The sequence below is a fragment of the Dama dama genome, chromosome 1 (assembly GCF_033118175.1).
Source record: "Dama dama isolate Ldn47 chromosome 1, ASM3311817v1, whole genome shotgun sequence".
In the NCBI taxonomy this organism is placed as follows: Eukaryota; Metazoa; Chordata; class Mammalia; order Artiodactyla; family Cervidae; genus Dama; species Dama dama.
In genome coordinates this window covers 50,751,526-50,778,806 of record NC_083681.1, presented here as the reverse complement: position 1 = coordinate 50,778,806, position 27,281 = coordinate 50,751,526, and the positions used below count along the sequence as shown (strand labels likewise).

General features: G+C 43.6%; 2 protein-coding genes across 8 annotated transcripts in view; one reads left to right on the top strand and one right to left on the bottom strand.

Annotated features, from left to right (window-relative positions):
• The window catches only part of RNF121 (ring finger protein 121), a 79,873-nt gene extending 73,007 nt beyond the window's left edge, over positions 1 to 6,866 (bottom strand). For 2 of the 3 annotated variants that reach the window (XR_009693972.1, XM_061149317.1), the window contains exon 1: positions 6,759 to 6,866. Coding sequence is in view for 1 of the 3 variants with exons in the window: in XM_061149317.1 (XP_061005300.1) it covers positions 6,759 to 6,821 (63 nt within the window). In the remaining 2 variants the exon portion in view is untranslated. Of the gene's footprint in view, positions 1 to 5,752; positions 5,869 to 6,758 lie in introns of all 3 variants that reach the window. The other variant, XM_061149325.1, reaches the window with a different exon arrangement.
• A 79-nt stretch (positions 6,867 to 6,945) lies between these two features.
• On the top strand, positions 6,946 to 27,179 carry XNDC1N (XRCC1 N-terminal domain containing 1, N-terminal like). Of its 5 annotated transcripts, none has more exons than XM_061149234.1 (10): positions 6,946 to 6,989; positions 11,019 to 11,190; positions 13,292 to 13,433; positions 14,534 to 14,689; positions 16,172 to 16,350; positions 21,057 to 21,142; positions 21,382 to 21,554; positions 23,990 to 24,062; positions 25,299 to 25,426; positions 26,143 to 27,179. In XM_061149234.1, the coding sequence occupies exons 2-10, from the start codon at positions 11,146 to 11,148 to the stop codon at positions 26,370 to 26,372; spliced, it is 1,212 nt and encodes a 403-aa protein (XP_061005217.1). In that variant the 5' UTR covers positions 6,946 to 6,989; positions 11,019 to 11,145; the 3' UTR covers positions 26,373 to 27,179. The 5 variants fall into 5 exon arrangements, with proteins under 5 accessions (XP_061005217.1, XP_061005223.1, XP_061005228.1 ...); XM_061149229.1 differs by lacking the exon at positions 6,946 to 6,989 and adding an exon at positions 7,248 to 7,429; XM_061149222.1 differs by lacking the exon at positions 6,946 to 6,989 and adding an exon at positions 7,248 to 7,517.
• The last annotated feature ends 102 nt before the right edge of the window (positions 27,180 to 27,281 follow it).

Genomic DNA, 27,281 nt, shown 5'->3' with positions numbered 1-27,281 from the left:
TAAATTCTCTGTGCCTGTTTCCACATCTGTAGAATGGATATAGCCATAATAATATCTATCTTGCAAAGTTGTGGTATGAAATTAGACAATGCATAGAACACCTGGCACAGGAACTGGCACACAGTAAGTACTGTATCATTTTGCCTTCAGCACTCTCCTGCTGAGCCCTGGCCTTAGAATCCTTCTCAACACAGTCTTCTGAACATCTATTATCATTTGGCTGTCTCTGAGATAAAACAAAATCTGCTCTTCCAAGTCTAAAACCTAGGTCTATCATTTATAACTAGTTTTTTTTTTTTTTTTTTTTTTTTTTTTTGCACACTACATTATGCTACTACTCGTTTTACAAGTCTTTAAAAAAAAAATCTGAAGATACATGGTCAGATAGCCAAGATTAAACTTCTATCACATATGCCTCAATCCTTCAACAAGCTCTTGACTTTAACTAAGAATCCCTGGAGAAGAAAATCCCTGGAAACAAGGAGTATTTATCAAATGTCTACAGGGAGAAACCCATGGGAGGGAAAACAAAAAACAAAACAAACAGTCCAAGACTACTACTTTGAAAAAGCAAGAGATGGGAACATCTACAGTTTGCCTGAGAAAAGAAGATATGATACAGATTGCCACTTCCTCCTTGATGTACCTATGGCACCTACTCCACTGACACAACACCTGTGACACAAATTTGTACTTATCACTCTCCACCCAGGCTAGTCTGTGACCTCCTTGAAGGCAGTTATCACACATTATCCATCATGATATGATCAACCATAGCACAGTACCTGGAACAATTAATCAAAAAGTTTGATGAATTGATAAATGAACACAGAGAAAAACCATGAAAGAAAAGGAAAGAAGGTATTTGTGTAGATCAGACTAGTTCTACAAGACAAGAGCGCCTTGGGCTTGGACCTTAAATACACATAGGATTTGGAAAGACACAGGGAGAAAGGCAAGGTACTCCAGGCAGACAGGACAGCACAAACAAAGGCCTGGCAGTAATCAGAAACATGGTACACAGGATGTTAGAGCTTTAGTCATGATCTAGTCCAACAGTTCAATTCTCACAGGGATGCTGTGAACATTCAATTAAAAAAAAAGCACATACTACTAAGGAGAGGAGTATATTACCACTATTCAAAAATAATAACTGTCGAACACTGTTAGTTGCCTGCTTTATGCCAGGCCCCATACCGAGTAAAGGGACTGTGACCATGAGCAAGATAGACCTGGACTCTGCTCTTGGGCAGCCAACAATCTAGTGGGGAAGACAGGCAGTTAAAATAATGCTTGGTAGAGGTGGGGTAGAGGAAGTACAGGGAGGCTGAAGGAACATAAAATAGGGTCAGTCACCCAATCAGTGGGCAGTAAGAGAAAGCTCCCTGGTTTTTAAAGTGTGGTTTGAGACACTCAACGGGTTCTGAGTACCTTCAAGGACTACGAGTCTTCAAAGTGAGATTTTTTTTTTAAACAAAGTGTTTCATGACTAAGGTTTAAAAACCCCTGATCTAATCCAATCTTTTCTTTTAACAAGAATAAATCAGGGCCCAGAAGAGGTAAATGACGCACTAAAGGCAACAGTAAGTTAGCTGTAGGCTGCTTTGAACTTGAGCTGGAAGTTACTCACTGATCTGCATGATATCACATCATTTTGGCAGATGAACAACTACTGGGAGCAGACACATCCAGAATTCACAGGAACTATCCAGGCAGGCAGGCTGGCCCCAACAGGATGTTGAAGTGCTTCTTTAGCTTAGGTCCCAAGCCAGGTCTCTGTGTCAGGATGGTGCCTCCAATTCCTCTAATGGCTGGCACACTACCCCTTCAAGAAGGAACTCACAGGCTCCAGGAGTAAGTCAGCTTCCGGGCCTCCAAGCTGGTACCCATGCTTTATCCTCCCCAACACTCTTAAGCACCCTATGGTGTTTAGCAAGTGAAAGAACTTAGCCATTCATCACAGCCTGCCTGTTTAATACCTAGCCTGAGCTGGCTAGACCCATAGCTCATCTCCCTAACTGCCACTGGGCCGGTCACTTCCCAGGACCAGGGAGGGGCTCAGCAGAATCAAGTTATTGGTAAACTAAAGGATCTGTATAGAAAAACCAATATTCTTTTAGTTAAACCCCACTCTGAACCTCTCAGGAATGAAATGCTGCTTCACATTTTTGTGATGAGTCCTTTGTACATTAAGAAAGGGGTAGTTTAAAGCCACAGTCATCAAGACAGTATGGTACTGGCACAAAGACAGAAATACAGATAAATGGAACAGAATAGAAAGCCCAGAGATAAATCCATGAACCTATGGACACCTTATCTTTGACAAAGGAGGCAAGGATATACAATGGAAAAAAGACAACCTCTTTAACAAGTGGTGCTGGGAAAACTGGTCAACCACTTGTAAAAGAATGAAACTAGAACACTTTCTAACACCATACACAAAAATAAACTCAAAATGGATTAAAGATCTAAATGTAAGACCAGAAACTATAAAACTCCTAGAGGAGAATATAGGCAAAACACTCTCCGACATAAATCACAGCAAGATCCTCTATGACCCACCTCCCAGAATATTGGAAATAAAAGCAAAACTAAACAAATGGGACCTAATGAAACTTAAAAGCTTTTGCACTACAAAGGAAACTATAAGTAAGGTGAAAAGACAGCCCTCAGATCGGGAGAAAATAATAGCAAATGAAGAAACAGACAAAGGATTAATCTCAAAAATATACAAGCAACTCCTGCAGCTCAATTCCAGAAAAATAAATGACCCAATCAAAAAATGGGCCAAAGAACTAAACAGACATTTCTCCAAAGAAGACATACAGATGGCCAACAAACACATGAAAAGATGCTCAACATCACTCATTATTAGAGAAATGCAAATCAAAACCACAATGAGGTACCATTACACGCCAGTCAGGATGGCTGCTATCCAAAAGTGTACAAGCAATAAATGCTGGAGAGAGTGTGGAGAAAAGGGAACCCTCTTACACTGTTGGTGGGAATGCAAACTAGTACAGCCGCTATGGAAAACAGTGTGGAGATTCCTTAAAAAACTGGAAATAGAACTGCCATATGACCCAGCAATCCCACTTCTGGGCATACACACTGAGGAAACCAGATCTGAAAGAGACACGTGCACCCCAATGTTCATTGCAGCACTGTTTATAATAGCCAGGACATGGAAGCAACCTAGATGCCCATCAGCAGATGAATGGATAAGGAAGCTGTGGTACATATACACCATGGAATATTACTCAGCCGTTAAAAAGAATTCATTTGAACCAGTCCTAATGAGATGGATGAAACTGGAGCCCCTTATACAGAGTGAAGTAAGCCAGAAAGATAAAGAACATTACAGCATACTAACACATATATATGGAATTTAGAAAGATGGTAACGATAACCCTATATGCAAAACAGAAAAAGAGACACAGAAATACAGAACAGACTTTTGAACTCTGTGGGAGAAGGTGAGGGTGGGATGTTTCAAAAGAACAGCATGTATACTATCTATGGTGAAACAGATCGCCAACCCAGGTGGGAGGCATGAGACAAGTGCTCGGGCCTGGTGCACTGGGAAGACCCAGAGGAATCGGGTGGAGAGGGAGGTGGGAGGGGGGATCGGGATGGGGAATACGTGTAAATCTATGGCTGATTCATACCAATGTATGACAAAACCCACTGAAATGTTGTGAAGTAATTAGCCTCCAACTAATAAAAAAAAAAAAAAAGAAAGGAAAAAAAAAAAGAAAGAAAGGGGTAGTTTACTTTGGTAAGATGAGCCTGGCTTGAGAATGGAACCTAGGTGCTCAGCATAGCATAGTGGTGTAAAACTTAGCTCTGCACAGCAGAGGCAGACCCGGGCTGGAATTTGCACTTCCCCATCATGAACTGTTGGAATCCTGGGAATGCCACTTAGCCTCTCTTGCCTCAGTCTCCTCATTTAAAAAATGCAGTAAACACCAACTAATTCACAGGGTTGCTGTTAATAATAAATGAGATAATGCAAGCTTTAAACAGGAGCTGGTTTATGATAAGGGCTCAATAAACAGTGGTCTTTTCTACTAGTAGCTCTTTTCCTAAGCCCTCTTTTCTTTCTATTCAGGAGAAGCAGTAAGTGAAACCTAAACTACCTTAACTACTATAGAAAGTAATAATGAAAAAGAAAAAAGGAAAGGAAAAGAATATGAATAAACTGATGGCTGCTATTCCAAACTACTTATACTAAGGACATCTGATACCGGAAAACATAGATCTGATATCCTAAAGAAATCAGAGCATGCAATCTTTCCAAAGAAGTGGCATCTTAGCTAGGTTACCCATTTCTTTTTTATAATCTGAGCCTCACAGTAGTCTCTCTACCAAGTAGAAAGTGTTAAAGGAGAGCAACTATACCACATGCTTCTTTGTAAACCTAACCTTTCATTTTTCAGCTCCAATCCATCTCCATCATAAAGACTTCACTCTCAGCAGATTTGAGTGCCTGTCTCTAGCGCCCCACTGAATCTGTTACTCCCTTCCATTAAAATAAGTATCTAGTATTGCAGTGGGCCATTTGCATGTCTTTTCTCTACATTATAAACTGGTAAAGATCCTGTCTTACTCATCTTTGAATTCCCAGTGCATAATAGAGAGGCAGACTCTCATAATTACAAATTAAAGGATGGATTTCAACTTCTGTTTCACTAGTTAAGGATGCTAAAAAACAGCTGGGAAAGCATTAGCAGAAACTCACTCACAAACTAAGGTCAGCCAGACCATACCTCTGCCTCTCCCCCTCCTTATTTGAGCTTGAAGGGAACACTGTTCCTGCTTCTCAGAGTTACTTTCTTAAACACACAAGGAAAAGGACAGAGCCAGTCCACACAGAATTTCCAGACAGCAGATTATATTATTTCTTAGTAAATGAAACAAGGAACAGAAGTTTCTGGGATGAATGCTAGTGGTTCATATAAAGTTGACTTCCAGGCATGACACTCCTGAAGTATAATTATGATACTAAAGTGCTTAAAATTTTAAAACAATAAAGGAAATAAGCAAAAATCAAAAATATCTAACTTCAAAACTTTAAGTTCTTTTCTCCTTTGCCAAAACTTTTGTTCTTTATCTCAATGAACCCTGATATATGTAACTGAAATCAGCTCCCCCCGCTCAAAGAAGGCCATGATTAACAAAGCATGTATAATAACCTAAACACATTATTTACTTTTACCAGGCACTTTCAAATATATCTCACTGAACTACAGCCAACCATGATCACAGAAACTTAAAGCTGAAAGGGGCTTGGAAGTCATTTCCACAACTACCCCACTTCACCAACCAAGTGGTATCCAAACACCCCTACTCTTTATTGACTGAAAGATACGGATCTAAAACGGTTCTTTAAAAATCTCTCCCTGCTCTGACCACTTGTCAGTTTCTCAGTCTCCTCTCCCCACCTTAATGTTCCCAATCAGGTAAACCAAAACCTCCAAGTCATCCCACCACCAAACAACAGGCTTTGCTTCTCAAGTCCACTTTTACTCCCTTTCTCTGGGCCTCATCCCCAATCCCCACCCCACACTCCCCACCCACAAGGCCTCTAAGAAACTGACCCCTCAGAGATCCCACTGGTTCCATCCCCAACAATCAAACCTCTTTCTCCTATTCCTCCCTGCTGTCCATATGCTGTCATGGGCAAGACCACAGGCACCCCTAGCCATGAATGTACCTTTGGCCTCGGAATCTTTTTCCTTTCCTTTCTCACCTTCTCTCTCTGCTTCTCAGCGCTGTCCCTTCATTCCCTTCAAACTCAATGTCTCCTTCCTCCTAGCGATTTCCTTCAAGGACCACTGGTCACTGAATACACCCGTTGTTAAATGCCTGTTACGTAGGTAAAAGAGACATACACCCTCAACAGCTCACTCTCAAAAAACTCATAAGTCTAATTAGAAAGAGGGAAAGGGAGAAAGAGGGAGAATCACTGATTCGTTAAGACTCGACTCCTCTGAGAAGCCTTCCCTACCCCAAACTGAACTGGTTCCCTCTTCTCAGTGCCACCATTATACCTCCGATGAAAAGACTTCTTGTGAGTCTCCCATCACACTTGGGTTCTTCTATGGGAAGGTCCCTAGCACTTAGCCCTGAGCTTCGCTCAAAGGTAATACTTAAACGTTTAAGTGAGTGAATGGATAAATTTCTCTATACAATTGTTCATTCACCCATTCGTTCTATCATTCATTGACCAAAACTCTATTGAGCCCACATTATGTACAAAGTTCTAGAATGTAAAGCGCTCTTACATAAAAAATAACTCAAACCTATAATACTAGCAGATAAACACTCTTCCCTGGTCCGCGTCCCCCAGCACCCCCGACTCCAAACCCAGACAGTCCTTTCCTTTCCCTCAGTGAAAACCCGGCTTTACCTCACAGAAGTCTACGCCCCTCTAACTCAAACCACCTGGCAGCCCTTTAGTCCTCCCCAGGACCTCAGCTAATAATCCTAAATCTTAACACCCCCACCCCTCTGGTTTCTCTCTCTGTCCTCCACCTCCACCCTTGAGGTTGCTGCAAGTCTTCCACCCCATGACTGCCTCCGAGTCCCCGAGTCCTGGGTACCTCAGATTTCCCTCTCCACGCACCCGCTCCACAGTTGGCTCCTTCCCTCTAAGGATCTCGTCTCTCCTAGGACGCCTACTCCCGATACCTCCCCTCCCTTCCCTGCAGTTTCAGGTTGAGTCTTTCTTCTCCTCAACTCTCAACTCTTCCCACCTCATCCAGCTCCCGTTCCCCGGCAGCACCGGCTCCAACCTCCACCTCCACCACTGCCGCCATCTTCACAGCTCTCCCCCTCCCCGCAGGCCCTGCGCGAGCCAGCTGCTTCCGCCGCTCAACTGCTTCTAGCCAATCGGCTGTACAAGCTTCGGCAGAGGGGGCGGGGCACCAAGACAGGCAGAGACCCGAAGGCAACTAAGAGACAGTCGGCCTGCTACCCACTTAAAGGTTAGGGAGGGGTGGATTCCGTGTACTTCTAAGCTTCGGCGGCGGAGGAGGGAACTTGGGAAATGAGAAATTAACCTTGTATTATTTCCAGTACAGATATGTCACCAATTTTCCGCTTTGTAGAACCAAAGAGAAAGGCCCCTAAACTGTCTATTTTGCGACGCTCCCTCAATGGGTAACTCGAGTGAAGCGTGGAGACTAAGGACTACATTTCCCAGAATGTACAGAAACTGACCCGGAAGTTTAAAGTCCGCTCTCTCCGGGAGATTTGCAATGCGTGAAATATACATAAACCACCCGAATGTATTTTTCTGTCTATAGCACGTGTCTTCTTACGTTGGTGGGAGTCAATTTCCGGAAACAGAGGCTTCTTGAGGCCCCAGAACATGTTCCCGGGCTTCGGGAGGCGGAAGAGTGGTGCTTCGGGTCAGAAGGCGGAGGTTAGAGGGCCAAATTGGCGGGAGAACGTTTTTTTTTTTTGGTCCAAGATCTAAGGCAGAGGTGGCACTTCGAGGTCCATTATCCCGGGTGAGGGTCATTCGGGTTTTCGATGGGGAGGGGAATGGACAAAAGGGAGGAAGGGTGGCCATAAAGGAAGTGAACAGAACAGCGCATTCCGAGAAGCGGTGGAAGTAGTGGCTTAGGCTCAGGAATCTGAGAGCTGAAGAGTCTTGCGGAACTTCCACGGCCCCCAAACTGCTTCTTAGGCTCTCACGCCTCCGGATCCACTTCACACATCTTCCAATTCTTTACTGTGCCCACACACTGCGTCTCCAGCTTCTACTCTTACTCCCGTCCTGTACATCTTATTCACTATGCTGCACCCCAGCTTACATTTCATTTCCAGTACCCTGGTTTTTTTGTACATTGTACGTCTGAACCCTACACCTCGCAAGCCTGTGGTCCCTGCTTACACTTCACCCCGCCCCCTGGAGGTCCCGGCTGAATCTACAGCATAGATAGGGCTAGGATGTCTTGTGGGCTCACTTTATTAGATTGACCGTCAACTTCATTTGGGACCATCTACATTTATTTAAAATGGGAATTATATTTATTATGTGAAACTGGGTACATAGAATATTATAAACACCGTATACTCACCACCCCCAATTGACGATTGACATCATAATCTATTTGCATACTCATTTTTTAAGAAATATAATATGAAACAAGTGGGATTTATCTGTGCCCTTTACTATCAGATTCATTACCCTTTCATTCTCCCTAGAAGCAAGTCGTATAATTAGCTGTGTATTCTCCCAGTCTGTTGAAAAAAAAAACTAGTGTGTATTCAGTGGGCAGTGCAAGTATTGTTTCGTTTCCTTTTGTAAAGAACTTAAATGCTATTTTTCTATGTATAGTTATTTTTTTGGTAACTTATTCTTTCACTCTATTTTGGGGGGAGGCAGTCTATCCATGTTTACATATATTTACATCTAGTTTATTCCTTTTAACTGTTAATAGTATTCCGTATGATATAGAACATTTCATTCATCCATTCCTCAACTAGTGGACATTAGAGTTTTATGCTTTTTGCTATTAAGAAACAATTACATGTATCTTTTTGTGCACATGAGCTAGAGCTGCACTGTTTAAGTAAACCAGGACACATGGCTATTCTTGAAATGTAGCTAGTCAGAATTAAGATGTGCTGGAAGTGTTTATGAGAGAGCCCATTTCCCCATATTATTGCCACTCCTTCATATTGTAGACTTTTCTATTTTTTCCAGTCTTAGAAGAACAGGTATTTGTACTTTGCTTATTATCAGTGAGGCTGAGCACTTTTTTATATGGGGTATTGGTCATTCAGATTTTATCTTATGTGGATTGTATGTTTATATCGTGTCCCCAGTTTTATATTGGAGTGCTTGCCCTTTTCTTGCCGATTTGTAGTATTTAAAATTTAAAAACAACAGCAGTTTGTGGCCCATTATTGGTTGATGAGTTTGTTGTGTTTGCCAGAAACTTCTGTGCAAGTCTGATTGAATTATATTGACTTAAGAAGTACTCTTTTCAATGGCTATTTATTTATGCCTACTGTGTTCCAACATCTCTCTGAAGTGTGGGAGATGATGAGCATGACAAAAATCTGTATCCTTAAAGAGCTCACTGCTTAGTGTGGGTACACACAGGGTAAATAAACTGGTACCAAAAAACAAGAACAACAACGTATGCAAGGGCAGTGAAGTCAGAAAGCACTTAATCCTGTGAGAACAAGCAATTTGATAGATAGTGATCGTCATAAAAAATACTGTATATGTCTTATTCACCACTGTGTAACCTAGTCCAATGTCTGGTACCTGCTAGACAACCCCCTCCTCAAAATATTAGCTAAATAAAGTATCTAATATTGACAGCTTCAGGGTCCCCAAGCCTGATGTGTAGCGTTGGGACTGGTTCAGTCAGATGTGTATTAGTTTTGAGAGATTGTAGAATTTTTCCATCAAATCACAGGTGTATACTGGGAGTTTCTCCAAAACGGAGACGCTATCTATGTTATTTATTTTTCTGTCTCCATTATCTAGCAGAGAGAAGAAAAATTGTTGAATGTTCAGTGAGTTGCTATAATGAGAATAATCAGCTTTAGTTCATCTAAAGACCTGGGAGGTGACTGAGGACTCACCCTGACCTCTTCTTTCTTTGAAGCCTTGGTACCATCTTGAACGTAACCTGTGACCTTTAGAATGGTATTCATTAGACTTTGGTTACTACTGTCAGAGTAGCTACCTCACTCTAAGCATTCCATGATGGCTGACCATTTGGAGCCTAATTTTTATGGTCATTCTTTCAGCGGACACTGGTTAATCTGAAACTATGTTTCTCCCTCTTAATGAGGATACAGAAATAAATCAAACATGAAGCCTGTCTTCCAAGAGCTTACAGTTGGTCAAGGGACAAAAGACATATGCAGATCATTGTAATACAGAATTGAGAGGAGGGAGCTATCACTTTGAGTGCTGAGCAGAGTGGAGGTGACATTTGGCCATCAAATATGCATTAGATTTGTCAGCAAAAGGAGGAAAGAACATTCCAAGCAGAGACAATGGCATGAACAAAGTCTCAGAGGTGGGAAAAAGGTTTTTTGGTGGGAAGGACACAAGACCATTATGACCACGAGTATATCAAGGTCATGGACTCATTTCAGGGACCACGTGAGTTAAGAAACCTGAGTGAAAGGGCAGGTAAATATTTGAAGAGAGATACCATCTAAAGACATTCCGACAACTTTAAAAACACCTCTCTCTACCCAAGGAATTGTTGAAGCTAAGTGATGCACAAGAGTTCATTATACTAATATATATGTGTGTGTGTGTGTGTTCACGTATATTTAAATTTTTCCATAAAAAGTTTAGCAAAAGACAAAATACAAATTCCCACATGAACTTTTAAGATTAAATAAATAAAGTAATTACGGTAAAACATCCCCTGCTGAAAGGAATAGTAGGAGATAAACCAGGAAATGGACAGATCTATGTTGTAGATGCTTTGAGGGGTCAAACTGAATTAAAGTTTATTTAGTCCTACCATATAGCAAAGGATTTGCATATGTCAGCAAGCCCTTGAAGTCTCTAGTAGAGAAGTAACTTAATCTAAGAAGATTTGTTTTATGGGAAGGAAAAAAAACAAGAAACTTGTATCCCTTATTTAGTTGAATGTTTGTTGCATATCTTTACTATGTGCTAGGTAGAATCTAGGGTTATAAAGATGGATAATTTAAGGCATAGTTCATGCCATGAGGGCTCACCTTTGTATAAATCCAACATCTACATGTTTATATATGTATATAAAATATATATAATATAATTCTATTGATAATCTATGTATGTTTTGTACTTGCTGCTCTATTGCATTCCAGTTGTTTTACTTTTGTTGGAATTTCATCAGCGACTCTAGATCTGCTCCCTGATCACCACCCCACCAGCCCCATCATGGTCATCAGAAATAGTGACTGATGTACTGATGTAAATAACTCCTGTTAGCAGAAAAACATTCAAGACTTGTTTATTTTCCTTTTGTTCTCTTCTTCAGGAGTAACATGACGGTTCCTTCTCTTCTGGAAGCTGATAGGACCGAAATATAGGCACCAAAGTGGTGACAGAAGAGATCTCAGGAGAAAGCATTCTGCCTTGTGCTTGGGACAGCTGCTGGGCCCACCATGGCTCCAGTGAAGATTAGCCATGTGGTGTCATTTTCCTCTCAGGTATGTTAATTAGCAGGCATGGTTTTTTCTTGGTGACTGAAAAGAATGAAAGGAAAAAAAGGAGACTTAGCTCCACTTTCAGGAAACTCCCAATTCAACAGAAGAGCCATTTTCCCTTCTTTAGGAGTTCAGAGTCAAAGGCAGGAAATGCAGCTCTTGCCTTCAGGTTGCTCTCAGAGCAGTGCAGGATACATAAAAGCAGGCCTCAAAGGTAAAGAAGGAAGCAACCTCAGGATTCCACCCTTCTCTGCAGGCAGCTGGCAAAGCTATAGGCCCAGAGTCTATACCAGGGTCCCCAGAAGGGCAATTTAGTCACACTGTCATTGAGATCAGGCTAGAGCACTCAAGGTCATCCCTGACCTGTGAGGATAACACCACTGCCATCAAAGGGGATCTCAGCATCCCTCCTATGAATCCACTTCCAGGAAATCGCAGTTATCCCGGTTAGTGCTCGATGCTGGGCCCTGTCCTCCGCTGTCATCTCTATCCATTTCCTGCTCCTCCCCACACGTCCCCTTCTGTTACTCTAGTCTTTCTCAAGGGGTGCCATTGGTGTTTTGCGTAGAAGAAGTCTTCATTCTTATAGTGATATCCTATGCCTCGTAAGATGTTTAGCCTCCAGATCTATGGCCTCCAGACCCTAGTGATAACAATGCTTCCTAGTCACTATGACAGTCAAAATTATCCCCACATTTCAGAAAGCCCCTTAGAGAATCTTTAAGAACTACTATGTCAACTCCAAAGTGAAATAAAATAAAAATTACTGTTATCTTTCTTAGCTACATGGTCAACCTAAATGGTTTTCTTCATGGACTCAGCCTTATAAAATGCTAGAGGACATTAGCTCTCTTCTAATATTGTGATTTTCAAGCTGTACTAGAAACCCACTTCTGGAAGTTGAAGGGAGGGGCCACAAGTATGTCTCCAGTCTCCTCAACCAGTGCTTTAACCATAGCTCTACTTTTATTTTTGAAAATTTTTTAAATTATTTAATAATGATAAGTAATATTGATAATTAGTATCAAAATATTTTTGAAAATATTTAGTATTGAAAAAATAAATAATCTTTAGTGTAAGATTTCAGTTAAAAGGAAGGGTTTTATTGCTAAAAAAAAAAAATGATAAGATTGAAAACCATGAGTCTAGTCTCCCCTACCTTAACTTAGGAAGAAATTTAGATCCAGGGAGAAAAAGTAGTTTGCTCAAGGCCTTTCCACCAAAAAACACCTGACTTGGGTCAGAACTGAGAATTTTATCTCAGTTTTAATATTGTTGTCTTTGAACAACATCTCTAACCATCAGTTGTAAACTTAGAATAAAAATCTTTGTGTTTCTTATCTCATAGGGTTACTTTGAAGATATATGTCTGTGAAAGCACCTTATAAATGAAATGAAAGTCATCCCTGCATATGGATGGGTTCCACATCCCCAGATTCAGCCAACCACAGATCAAAAATATGCAGGGGAAAAAAAATTCCAGAAAGTTCCAGAAAGCAAAACATGAATTTATTACATATTGGCAACTATTTACATAGTGTTTATATTGTATTTACAACTATTTACAAAGCATTTACATTGTATTAGATATTATAAATAAGTAATCTAGAGATGAGTAAAGTACATGGAGAGATATACATACATATACATTTTATATAAGAGACTTGAGCATCCACCGATTTTTATATCCATGGGAGTTCTGGAACCAATCCCCTGGAACCAATACTACAGGAAAGACTATAGTATTATGTGGTGTTTAAGAATTCTGAATTCAGACACCAAAGAGTTCCAACTTTGGTTGGTTATTTGGTCTTGTGGCCTTGGGTAAGTTTCTGAACTTAAGCGTCCGTTTGTTCATCTTTAACTAAGAAGCAGTGATAGTAACCACCTAAAGTTGTTATGAGGAGGATTAAATGAGGTAGTGGAAACCAAAGAAGAGATAAGCAATGTCTATAAATCCCTTGGTACATGAGAGATGGACTCCTGTCTAAAGCCTTTTCCATTAGGATCCTGGAAAGGTTTAGGTGTATAGAGATCCCTCATTCATGGACGTCCTTTTTTCCCTTGATGAGGTTCCTCATTTCTCTTCCTCTCTCTGACTTAGGATCCCAAATATCCGGTGGAGAATTTGCTGAACCCAGACAGTCAGAGGGGACCGTGGCTCAGCTGTCCTCAGGACAAGAGCAGGCAGCTGAAAGTGGAGCTGCAGCTGGAGAGGGCAGTGCCCATTGGCTACATCGACGTGGGTGAGTGAGTTCTCCAAGGCCTGGGAGCCTCTGTGGGGAGCACAGGAGTACCGTTCCCTCCCAGGGCTGCAGCAGTGTGTTCGAATGCAGTCTCACTGAACAGCCTTCCTGGAGCAAGCCCTACCTGGCATAAAGGGGATATGTGGCCCTTGCCCTTGGGGCAGGCATTTGACATTGCTGAACCCTATGAGTGCCATTCCCTTAGTTACACAGCATACCTGCCTTGCTTTGATCTGAGCGGTCTCGGTGAAGCCTTAGGACATTAACAAATCTAAGTGCCAACAGATAGAACTTATATATGCCTCTAAATATCAGTGGTATATAGTGGTGGTCCAGTGGTGAAAATTATACTTCCACCGCAAAGAGCTTTGATCCCTGGTCAGGGAACTAAGATCCTGCAAGCTGCCCAGCATGGCCAGGAAAAAGGTAAAATTTAATTTAAAATTAAAAAAAAAAAAAAAATATATATATATATATAAGGGGACTTCCCTGACAGTCCAGTGGTTAAGACTCTGGGCTTCGCACTTCCACTGCAGGGGGCATGGGTTTGATCCCTGGTAGGGGAACTAAAATCCCATGTGCTGTGCAGTGCCATCAGAAAATTAAAAACAGAAAACTAAAAATACAATTAAAAATAAATATCAGTGTCAGGAGGATGCTTGGGGATGAACTGTGCAGGTTCATGCAGGAAGGCTCCATAGGAGTTTTGGGTTGAGAAAGCTGGTCTTAGAATTCTCTAGAAATAGAGAATTGACAAAGACCATCTGTCTTAGCTCTGTCAGGACAGAGAGACATCAGGCTCCCTAGCAAGGATTTCAGAGAGAGACAGAGTTTAGCACTGCCCACCAGAGCCAGAGGACTGGGAAACTGCAAGTCTCTTGGGTCAGGGAAAAGTTTCTGGCCGGGAGGAACATGGGGAGCCTTGATTTAGCGGGCTGAGGTCTCGACCCACTTCAGTTACTGGCTCACTGTTGCTTGACCTCTCTGGGCCTCCCCTGAGCTCTAGAAAGGAGGAATGTCCTCTGCCCACTGATCCCCTTGTGGGCAGTCAGGGGAGTCCATCATCCCACCTTCACTTTCTCGCAACCTTCTGTCCCCAGGTAACTGTGGTTGTGCCTTCCTGCAAATTGACGTGGGTCGTTCCTCCTGGTCCCTGGACAGACCTTTCGTCACCCTGCTCCCTGCAACCATGCTGATGTCCCTGGCTGATTCAAAGCAGGGAAAAAACCGCTCAGGGGTCCGCATGTTTAAAAATGGTAAGGAGAGGGAGTTCCCTGGTGGTCCGGTGGTTAAGACTCCGTGCTCCCAACGCAGGAAGCCTAGGTTCAATCCCTAGTCAGGGAGCTAGATCCATGTTGTAACTAAAAGATTCCATGAGCCAAATAAATAAATATTAAAAAAAAAAAAAAAAGATGGTGAGGAGGGCAAAAGCAGAAATGAGAGACTGAGAGAGACAGTGGTAATGAAAAAGAGAGATGCTGGACTCTAGAGGGCTGTACCAGCTGGAAGGTGTGTATTGTGGGAGGGAGCCTAAGCAGGGACTCACTTGCTTCTGTTGGGGGGGGATAGGGTAATGAGTGAACCATTGCGTGGTGTGTTTGTGTGTGAGTTCTCTGTGATGACCATACCTGATAGCCAGCGATACTTATGAGCTATAATTTATATTTACACATAACATGTGATTCAGTGAAGCCAGAAATAGAACCCACATTTGTGATTAGAGTGTTTGTAGAAATGTGTATAGGGCTTCCCTGGTGGCTCAGTGGTAAAGAATCCGCCTGCCAAGCAGGAGATGCGGGTTGGATCCCTGGGTTGGGAAGATCCCCTGGAGAAGGAAATGGCAACCCACTCTAGTATTCTTCTTGCTTTGGAAACCCCATGGATAGAGGAGCCTGGCAGGCTATAGTCCATGGGGTCACCAAAGAGTCGGACATGACTTAGTGACTAAACAACAACAACAACAAATAAACGTGTATGAGTATAGGAAAATTATTTCTGTAAGTGAAGGAAGGCTGTGTGGTGGTTGTGGTTATGTTGTATACAGTGTTTCCTGAGTCCTCTTCACTGCATATCTCTGTGGTCACTGGGCACTGCACAAGAAGTACATGGTCTGATTCCTGGCCTCCAGGGACTTGCAGTCTAGGAAGGACTCATTCATCTGTGTCTAAATTGGAGGCATTTGTAATGTTGTGAAGGAGAAGTGACCTGGGATACGAGATGAGATACTCTTTAGTTCTGGGAATGGAAGATGAGAAGGGTTGGGAGTACTGGTCTGTGATCCAGTGAGCAAGTATGTAGAGCAGGTGGTGCCTTGAGGGAGACTGAGGTCTCATGGTCCAGGAAGGATAGATGTAGCTCAGCTGATCCACTGGGCAAGTGGTCACCCCAGACGCCAACCCTCCGGATACCCGCTGTTAAAACAAGACAGTGGTAAGGTTTGTGGAGAGGTATAGACCGAGGATATAGTCACGCTGGGAACAGCGTGGCCCCCGGCCAGAGGAGCGATGGTGGGAAGGCAAAGCGCTGGGTAGAGAGGGCCCTGACTGGCCTGCATGGTGCTGCCAGACCCTGAGCACCCGAGCTGGCGGGAGGAAAGGCCTCCCTTCTCCCTTAGGGTGGAATTCTCTCTGTAGTCCCAGTCCTTTCTTTCCTCTCCTCAGTACTGACCTTCTCTCCCTTTCTCCCTACCATTCATGCATTTCATTTCTCCCTCATTTTCTTCTTGTTTTCTCCTTGAGGCGATTTCCTGGCCCCAGCCTCAGGTGAGTCATGGGATCGACTTCGCCTGACCTGCTCCCAACCCTTCACACATCATCAGCCCTTTGGCCTGGCCTTCCTGCGGGTGTGTTCCTCTCTGGACTCCTTAGACGACCCTGTGGAGGGTCCCTCGGTCCCTGTGAGCTCGGGGCTGAGCCAGGTATGAACCATGGGGGACCTAGCATGTCCCAGCCTTTTCTGTTTCTAGTTAGGAAGCTGATGTTTGATTTGGGGATGGATACACACACACATACACATTCAAATATGAATATAAGGTCTTTCCTGATGGTCCAGTGGTTAAGAATCTGCCTTCTAGTGCAGGGCATGGAGGTTTGATCCCTCATGGAGAACTAAGATCCCACATGCTACAGAGCAACGAAGCCTGTGCACTGCAATGAAGACCCAGCACAACCAAAAAGAAAATTAATTAATTAATTAAAAAAAAAAAACCAGGGCATCCCGGTGGCTCACTGGTAAAGAATACACCTGCCAATGCAGGAGACACAGGCCTGATCCCTGGTCTGGGAAGATTTCCACATGCCACAGGGCAACTAAGCCCATGCACAACAACTCCTGAGCCTGTGCTCTAGAGCCTGGAAGCTGCAACTACTGAGCCGACATGTCGTGACTGCTGAAGCCCACACACCCTAGAGCCCATGCTCCACAGCAAGAGAAGCCGCTGCAATGAGAAGCCCACACGCGGCAACTGAAGAGTAGCCCCTGCTCTCTGCAACTAGAGAAAAACCCTCATCGCAATGGAGACCCAGCACAGCCAAATAAATAATAAATAAATAATTATTAAAAGAACCCAAATACTCACATAAATGGGCTTGTGGCCCTTTCTCACAAATAGGCATGAACACCTTTCCTTCAGTCTCACACAGATGAGCCAAGCGAGTGAGCCCTCAGTACAGTGTGCACAAAGCTGTTGGACCATTTGTTCTATTGTCATTCAGTCACTGAGTCACGTCTGACTCCTTGTGACCCCAAGGACCACAACACACCAGGCTTCCCTGTCCTTCACTATCTCCTGGAGCTTGCTCAAACTCAAGTCCATTCTGTTGGTGATGCCATCCAACCATCTCATCCTCTGTCATCCCCTTCTCCCTCCTGCCCTCAATCTTTCTCAGCATCAGGGTCTTTTGCAGTGAGTCAGCTTTTACCATCAGGTGGCCAAAGTATTGGAGCTTCAGCTTCAGCATCAGTCCTCCCAATGAATATTCAGTGTCGATTTCCTTTAGAATTGACTAGTTTGATCTGCTTGTAGTCCAAGGGACTCTCAAGAGTCTTCTCCAACACCACAATTCAAAAGCATCAATTCTTCGGTGCTCAGCCTTCTCACATCCATATATGACTACTGGAAAAAGTTTTCTAGTTATTTTTTCTTTCTAAGGCCGATCCAACTACTCCTGCTTTCTTACCACTCATGTCTCCATTTATCTTTTCAAGCCAATACCCTCCACCTTAATTCACTCACAAATATGAAGATGTAATCACACAAGGCTAGAGCCAGAGTTCTAGAGATGAAAAAATACTTAGAGATCATCAAGTCACAACCCCATCATTTTATATCTCAGATAGGGAAATGTATATATTTTAATTCACACAGTGAGTCAGAGCAGAGTACAGACCGGAAGGAAGCCAGGTCTCCTGCCATTACATCACAGTGCTTCCCGGGCACACAGTACATTTTTTAGAAGCTTCATTTGGCAGAACCAAGAGAATTTTGATTCCCAGGAGTGAACCTCACAGATGTCACTCCTGTTGAGGTTACTGGGGAGGGAAAAAAAAAAACCAAGAGACCACACTTTGGGAAGAGAAGATAGAGTTGGAGCAGACAGGGGGAGAGAGGCTTTTGTCACATAGCCTTGGGAGAGGCCCAGAGCGCTGAGGCAAGGTAAGGCCTGAGATTTACTCTTCCCCTGTGGGAAGGGTTGCAAATGCAAAAGGATCAATGAAAGCAGTTCTCTGTGCTCTGCCGGGTTCCAACATTGTCCCTGTGGGTTCCGGAGCTCTGTGGCCTGGCTATTCAGTAAAGTGGGAGCTCTGGGAGATTAGGGACCTGTTTGTCTTGTTCCATCAGGCATTCCTGGCAGCTAGGACGGTGCCTAGAACAAAGTAGACTTTCTAGTATAAATGTTGATTATATAAATAACCTTTCAGAGGGGAGTGGTAGGTAGGGTCACCATAAAATTTATCATCCAATCTGAGATACTTCAAGAGCCAAAAAGAGTGCTATTAGTAATTATACTTAAGACGACAGACACAAAGCAGGGTGTCCCGGGCATACTAGGACATGAATAAATGCTTCCTGGAGTCTTTCCCATTCTGGCCAGATATCTAAATTACTCTGCACCTTTAGGGCCATGGTGGGATCAAGCAGGAGGCAGTCAGCAACTTGGAGTCATGTCAGACGTTGAACAGCCAGAGTAGAATGACACCCATTGCAGGCCCTCTCTGATGCTGCAGGGAGAGGAGGTCCGGAAACATTTCTGTAAGAGAGGGTTCATACGTGGAAACAAATGGATGGCACTCAGTTATACAATTTAAGATGTCTAAAAAAAAAAAATGCCATAGACTTTTTTCTAATATGTCATTCTAATGGTATATTATTGTGAAATCACTATATAAATGCTTATAATCCTGTGAGGTAAGATCTTTCATTATCATTGATTTTCCAGTTAGGAAACAGAAGCACAAGAGAAATATGGTGGGTGTCCCAGGTCACTGCCAAGCAGTGACTGGATTGAAACCCAGGCCACTAGACTCTGCTTCGAAGCTCAGTTTCTGATAACATGCATGCGTGCTCAGTCACTGCAGTCCTGTCCAACTCTTGCGACTCTATAAACTGTAGCCTGCCAGGCTCCTCTGTCTGTGGGATTCTTCAGGCAAGAATAGTAGAGGGGGTTGCCATGCCCTCTTCCAGGGGATCTTCCTAACCCAGGGATTGAACCCATGTCTCTTTATGTCTCCTGCATTGGCAGGTGGGTGCTTTACCACTAGCGCCACCTGGAAAGGCTTCAACTCCTGATACTTGGTCTCATTTATAGTTAAAATTAGAAAACCATCTCTACATACCCATCTAGTAACCCTTTCTATTAGTATTCATTCCAAAATTTATGAGACAAGATAAAAAAGAAAAAAAAAACCTGGAAAATTAAATATTTTAAAATTAATGTTAAGTCCAAGATGAGATTGTAATGGTATATTAGAAAATTGTGAATGTGAATAAAAATGCTACTTCTCAAACTTGTAGAATGAGGTCAAAGTCATGCTTTACAAGAAAGACATATATATGTATAATTCCCTACAAGAAAGAAAGACATTTACCTTTAAAAGAATCTGTGAGGGAATTCCCCAGCAGTCTAGTGGTTAGAACATGGAGCTTTCACTGCCAAAGGCCCGTTTCAGTCCCTGGTTGGAGAACTAAGATTCCACAAGCTATGCAGTGAGGCCAAAAATAATAATAAATAGAATCTGTGATAGAAGAAGGAGAGCTTTTGTTTTGTTTTGTTTTTAGAAGAGCTTAAAATTAAAGGAAAAATTTTTTTAATTTAAGGGAAAAAAGAAAATTTGGAAAAAGATAAAAAGGAAAAAGCCACAAATGACTTGACACAGATAAATTAAATTTTGATAAATTAAGAAACCGTAGCATACCACATGAATAAAATCTATGTAGAAATTATCCAGTACTTGATTATTGCTTATATAGACATTTCTGAATTTAGAAGCCAAAAGGTTTATAAGATGCCTGTTGATAGTTACAGTGTCTGATGCTAGAAAGAGACATGGGATATCTATATACACATCTTTTTATAGATAGCTAGAAGTGGTGGCTAAAATTGGTAGGTTTTTAGTTATAGGTGAGCAAAATTGTTCACAAAATAAAACGTCCTGGAATTTAAACATTTAAAAGAGAAAAATGACTAAAATATCCCCAAAATAGAACTATTTTTAAATATAAAGAAATACCTATGTGTGAATAATTTGTTTCTGTCACATGGGTATATAGAGATGAGTGATTTGAGTTTTGTACCTACGTGAACCAATTTTATATGTGTTCTATTTATATATGTATAAACTTTTAAAAATATGTGTTGTTGATCAGTCACTAAGTTGTGTCTGACTCTCTGTGACCCCATGAACTGTAGCATGCCAGGCCTCGCTGTCCTTCATCAGCTGCTGGAGTTTGCTCAAACTCATGTCCACTGAGTTGTATATTTATGTGTATGCATGTGTGCATGCTAAGTTGCTTCAGTCATGTGCTCTTTGCAATCCTATAGACTGTAGCCCGTCAGGCTCCTCTGACCATGGTGTATGTATATGCTGTACTATGCTTATTCACTCAGTCATGTCCAACTCTTTGTGACCCCATGGACTGTAGCCCACCAGGCTCCTCTGTCCATGGCAATTCTCCAGGTAAGAATACAAGAGTGGGTTGCCATGTCCTCCTCCAGGGGATCTTTCCAACCCAGGGAACGAACCCAGGTCTCCCACATTGCAGGCAGATTCTTTACCAGCTGAGCTACCAAGGAAGCCCGTGTATGTATATACATGTATACAAATTTGCATATAATATGAGTCCCATAGCCCTGGTTTTCCCAATAGCTTGTGTTCTTTTATTTTGGGGTCTTTCAGGATCATAACAAAATCCTTAATACTGGGAATTAACTACACAAAATCACCAAATCTCACATCTTAGAGCTGGAAAAGTGTGTACATAGACAAGCCAACATGCCATGTACGAGTTATAGCAAATACACTCATTAAGCTGAAGCCCTGAGTTTGGTAGTGTCCCTGGCATTATTTGACAGTGCCCCCTGGTGGTGAATGTGTGTACTTCATATTTCTCCATTTTCTCCTCAGAGCTCTTCTGATGCTCAAGAGTCTGATCCCAGCCCCTGGCTGGCTAATCCTTCCATCCGGAGGACATTCTTCCCAGATCCCCAAACGTACGTAACTGCCAGAGTGAGGTCTCTTGGCAACTTCTCAGTTCTTTCTCCTGGAGGAAACTACCAGATCACTCACAGACACACAGGACCTGTCTGGGTTCTCTCAGTTACTTCCACACTCTAGGCCTCACCGCATCTATATACCAAACCTGGCTTTCTTGGTTAGATGCTTCTGACCTGGGTGAGCAAAATGTAATCTCTGTTCTGAATGAAACCAAGTGCTCCGTGTTTCCCTGCAGGACCACCAGGGAAATCTCCGAGCTCAGGAATATCCTAAAGCAGCTGCAGCCAGGGACTCTGGGGCGTTCAGCCTGCATGGTGCTTTCAGCCGCCCACAGGGCACCTCCAGCCCGTGTGGCAGACCCTAAAACCACCCATGCAGAACCAGGTCCCAGTCATCAGGACAGCGCAGGTGAGGCCCCATGACCTACCTTTGGCTCCTTACTTCCCAGCACCCTCCTTCCTCCCTGAATGCATCATTGCTACACAAGGATGGCTCACAAACAGGACTTCAAATGGAGGAAAAGGTGGTGGTCAGTGTCTTGTTCCCAGAAGAAAAATCAAATATTGTATATAATTGAAAGAGCTCTGGCCCAGGAACCAAAAGTCCTTATCTCTTTGGGCTTCAAATCTTTTCTCTTCAAAGTGAAGGAATTAAACCAAATAGTATTTAGGCCTCTTGCAGTTTTAATGTTCTGTGAGTGAACGAAGGAGGACAATTAAGTCAAGGTGGTGGTATGTGGAGCTTATTAGAGACATGAAGTAGGGGAGTAATGTGGTTTCATCACAGAGAGAGAAAGGATTTAAAATTTTGGAGTTCCTACTTTGCACCAGACATTGCTAGGCACTTTTACTAACTAATGTTCACCACAAATTCATTTTACAAAAGAATCTGAGGCTACATATTCTAAGTCACACAGCTAATAAGTGGCAGAGCCAGGATTTGAACCCCAGAGTTCTTGTCCTTCTCACTATTCTGAACAGCCAGAGAGCAGAAACAAGTAGCATTCTCACTGTAAACCCTTGATTCCACTCATTGCTTCATTGGGAAAAATTTTTTTAAAGGAATGGTTTGTCATTTCAAAGAACTGAACAAATTAGTGAAATCATGAGTATATTATTTCATTGCAGAAACAGGGTACTTTTTTTTTTGATAGGTAAGAAGTGGATTTATTTAGAAACACACACTCCACAGACAGAATGTGGGCCATCGCAGAGAGTGAGTCCTGCAGCAGAAATAGGGTACACTGGTTACCAATTGTAATAAATTTCCCCAAAATTTAGTGGCTGAAAACAATATTTACTGTCTCATGGTTTCTCATGGTTAGGAATCCAGGTGTGACTTAACTGGGTCTCAGACTCTGGATCTGTCACAGGCTGCCATCGTTTCAAGGCTCAGCTGGAAAGGATCTGCTTCTTCACCCCTCCACATGATTGTGGTAGGGATTCAGTGCCTCTGAGGGCTGTTGGATTCAGGCCCCCCTCAGTTCTGCCATGAGAGCCTCTCCATAGAGCATTTCACATTGTGGCAGCTTGCTCCGTTAGAGTGAGCCACCTAGAGGGCAAGAGACACAGTGCTAACAAGAAAGGAGTCAGTGTCTGGTAACCTCATCACAGAAGTGCCATCCCATCACTTTTGCTATATTCTTTTTTTTTTAACATCTGCACTAGATGCTTTTTGTTTTTTGGCTTCACCGAGTCTTAGTTTCAGCACGTGGGATCTTTGATTCCCCCAACAAACTGGAACCGGCTCTTTAGTTGCAGCATGTGAACTCTCAGTTGCAGCATGTGGGATCTAGTTCACTGACCAGGGATCAAACCCAGGCCCCCTACATAGGGACTGTGGAGTCTTAGCCACTGGACCACCAGGGAATTCCTAACCATATTCTATTCATTAGAAGCAAGTTCCTAAGTCCTTCCCACACTTAAGGGGAGGCATGTATATCAGGAAGCAGGAACCAGTGGGAGTCATTCTACAAGCTGCCTACCACATAAGGAAGGATGTAGGTTATCATTTTAAAATACGGAGAATGAGGAAGGAACTCATCTTTGGGGGGCATGCTACAGACTGGGTGTTAGAGCTATGAAAACACTTAACATATAGTAAATGCTGGACTTCCCTGGTGGTCCAGTGGTTAAGAAGCCACCTGCCAATGCAGGCGACTCCGGTTTGATCCCTGGTCGGGGAAGATTCCACATGCAGCAGGGCAGCTAAGTCCTCGAGCTGCAGCTACTGAGCCCGAACGCCTGGAGCTGTGCTCTGCAACGAGAGGAGTGACCGCTATGAGCAGCCCTCGCATCACAATGACAAGTAGACCCCACTCACCGCAACTAGAAAAGGAGCACACGAGACAGAAAAGACCCAGCACAGCCAAAAATAAAAATAAATAAGAAATCTAAAATATATATGTTATATATAGTAAATCCTGTATGTAGTGCTCCATAAGTTCTGAATAACTAGACAAACCGTTGTTGCTAGCTTTTGTTACCATTCTTTGACAGATATTAATTGCACATCTCTATGTGCAAGGCTCTGGGCTAGGTGCCAGGGACACCACAGTAAATAAAAAAGCAGTGCTTCTACCCTGATGGAGAGATACGCATCCATGTCACACAAGGAAATCTAAAACTTAAAACGGTGATAAGTACTTCAAAGGCAAAGCATAATAGGATGACCAGCTTTAGATGAGAGAATCCTGCCTCATAGCAATTAGCATTTCATCTAATACTTGAAGAGCAGGAAGGAATTGACTAGGGAAGGGGGATAGAATATTCTCAAAATAAGGAATTTCATATGTGAAGGGCCTTTTGTTAATGAGATAGATTTAATGAGCGTTTCTAACACAGAGACCAGATCAGAGGAGCAGAACATAGAGAAGGACGTGAGCAGGACAAAGAGGAGGAAAGTAGGAGCCCGCAGGTAAGTAGGTCAACCTGAAAGCCCCAGATCATCTCCCCTAACCTACTGTCCTTCTGCACCTGTCCACCCCCCACTCATGTTTCAGTTATGCCAGAGAGCACCCTGGTGTCTGGTCTTGCTCTCATGGTCTGGACTTACAAGGTAGCAAGAGAAAAGATGTCCTTGTCTACATGGTGTCAGGCATGGAGCTAGACAAGGCGGTGGCCCTGGAAGCAAACCAGAAATGAAGACAAGTGTGCTATATCTCATGGGCTTCTTTAAAATTTAAGTTGTTTTCTGCTTCAAAGGACACCATCAAGAAAATTAAAAGACAGCCCTCAGAAAAAGGGGGGAAATATTTGCATATTGTGTATTCAGTAAGGGGTTTGGATCTAGAAATATGAAGGAACCCTTCAGTTCAGTTAAGTTCGGTGGTTCAGTTGTGTCTGACTCTTTGTGACCCCATGGACTGCAGCATGCCAGGCTTCCCTGTCCATCACCAACTCCCGGAGCTTGCTCAACCTCATGCCCATCAAGTAGGTGATGCTATCCAACCATCTCATCCTCTGTCGTCCCCTTCTCCTGCCTTCAATCTTTCCCAACATCAAGGTCTTTTCCAGTGAGTCAGTTCTTCACATCAGGTGGCCAGAGTATTGGAGCTTCAGCTTCAGCATCAACCCTTCTGGTGAATATTCAGGAGTGATTTCCTTTAGGATTGACTGGTTTGATCTCCTTGCAGCCCAAGAGATTCTCTAGAGTCTTCTCCAATACCACAGTTCAAAAGTTGTAAGGAACCCTTACAATTCAATAATAAAAGATAACCTCATTTTTTAAATGGACAAAAAATGTCAGAGTATGTGGGAATAGAGGAGTAGGAAGTGACTATGAATGGGTTCAGGGTTTCTTTTTGGGGGTGATAAAAATATTCTGGAATAAGCTATAATAATCAATGACCTCGTGAATATCCTAAAACCACTGAATAATCTAAAAGGGTGAATTTTATGAGATGTGTATTATGTCTGTAAAAAAAATAATAATAATAATAAACCTGAAGGCAGTGATAGAAGCTCTGTTCTCAGATATTCAAAGATGAAATGACTTCCCTCAAGTCTGATACATCAAGTGAGCAAACCAGGACCCCAGCCCAGGGCTTCTGGCTCCACAGCAGCTCGTCTGCACCTTTCACCCTGGTTTGAGGCCCTTTCAGCCCCGAGGGCCTCTTGCTAACAGCTGGTCTGTAACCATTCTTTCTCACAGGCCTGTATCCAACTCAAACTCTCGGCCAAACCAGCGGAGGCTAGCAAAGGCAGGCCAGAGAGAACACCTGCGGCCCCAGGCCCGAAGCAGCAGAGTCCAGGAGAGTGGGTGGTGCCCCATTTGTGCAGGTGAGCGGCGTGGGCACAGGGGTGGTTGGGGGGTACTCGGCGTCCCTTGAGGGAGGAATAGGAGATCTGGGAGTGCTGCCAGGAACCAGGTGAACTTGGGCCCCTGGCCTCTGTCATCTGCAGTTACGTACGAGTCTGTGTTAAGCACCTCCTCAGGTTGTGTTCACCAGGCTGAGGAAGGGACCTCGGCTCTGTCTTCGGGAGAAACGTGAAACAAAGCAAACTGTAACACTGTCAGCGAGGACCTAGAATTTCGTTCAGAACTTCCTCCGTGACCAAATGCTGCTTCCCCTCTAAGTCTCTGTTCAGGTGGTTCTTATTTGCCAGGTCTTTTCTGACCTCAGATAATCTCTCCCACTGAGCTCCTGCCGCATTCTCTGATTCCCCTGGGCTTAGCACTTCTCACCCTGTACTTTGTGACAGTCACTTGTGGTCACAAGTTATCTTTGCCCCTAGACGCCATAGTCCATGAGGACAGGTCTGGGCTTACATCCCTCAGCGCCTCACACAGTGTCAGGCACATGGGACGTACTCAAAAAATGTTTGGTGGACTTGTGACTGGATGTCATCAGGTATCAAATATTCAACCCTAGTAAAATTTTCTTGTGAAAACAGCTGCATTTTGCTAGCAGATGTTTCCTTCAGGCTGCATGGGGTGACCTCCCGCCCGGGAGTGGACCCAGGGTTCTTACCTCCGCCTTTTGTCTCCCCCTCAGGCTCCTTCAGCATGGACATGCTTCCCCAGCACGCTGCCACTTGTGGAGGGGCCTCCCCGCCTCCCCCAGCCTCTCCCACCTCATCACCATCTTCATCTCCACACGTACTGTGGGTTTCCTCCCCAGAGAGCTCGCCACCAATTTCCTGGGTCCAGTGTCCTATCTGCGAGTTGCCATTCTCGGCAGGAGAAATAGAAGAACATGCCAGTACGTGCGGGGAGGTCCTTTAGGCCTGAGCCATGAAGTCCTGCAGCCTTGGCCCCCCTCCACCGTCTATGACAGAAATGGACGAGGGGCTCTCTTAACAGTTGGGAGGGGCTGACGAGGCCAGGCCGCCCCCTGTCCTCCCCACCACTCATTCCCTTAGGACTCTCCACCTGAGGGCACCTCTGGGCCCAGCCTGCTCCCCACTCCCAGTCGTCAAGGCTTCTGTCACCATGGCGCCCTACTCTCCCAAGGACAGCTCCATGTGTCTCTTCTTTGGGACTTCTGGGATAGAATTGGTGAGCTCTCAAGGGCTTCAGGACACAATCCAGAACATCTTCCCCTCAGTGAGTGATGTGTATCCTCATGCCCATTTTCTTGAGAGAAAAACTGAGGTCCAATGAAAAGAAAAGCCCCGCCCAACAGATAAGATCCTGTGGTGTCCTGGGAAAAGTGAGTGATTTTTGAGTATAAGACTGACCTTCAAAAAAAAAAAAAAAAAAAAAAGACTGACCTTCAGTGCCCCATGAACTGCACTCTTAGTGTCCTTTGGGACTTTCCTCCTTAGGATAATCAGGTAACAGTGTTGCTGTGTGACTTTAAGCAAGTTATTTATCTTGGGTCCAGAGTTAACCCTCAGTAACAGAAAAAAAAAATTCCCATCCTCCTGTTGAGTTTTATGGGAATCAGACAGACTAAACACTGAGGAGTGGCTGGCTGTAGAACCTTGGGCGAGTTCCAGGCCACATTTGCACATTGGGGCAGTTGGACCAGAAGGTCACTATGGTCCCTTCCACCTGTGGTTTTCTAAAATATATTCCTGCCATTTTTGAGCATCTGTGTCCTCTCTCCTTTCCCAGAAGGTTTCGTTGTGTGGCACTAACACCAGTTCCTCTGGTCTCCAGGGTACAGGGCAGAAGGGGAGCAGCTGGGCC

Excerpts from the sequence above, each read along its gene's own strand:
- XNDC1N (XM_061149234.1), top strand. The coding sequence starts at position 11,146 with ATGGCTCCAGTGAAGATTAGCCATGTGGTGTCATTTTCCTCTCAG. Across the intron at positions 21,143-21,381 it reads TTCTTCCCAGATCCCCAAAC|GACCACCAGGGAAATCTCCG; the intron begins GTACGTAACTGC and ends GTTTCCCTGCAG. Across the intron at positions 25,427-26,142 it reads GTGGTGCCCCATTTGTGCAG|GCTCCTTCAGCATGGACATG; the intron begins GTGAGCGGCGTG and ends TCTCCCCCTCAG.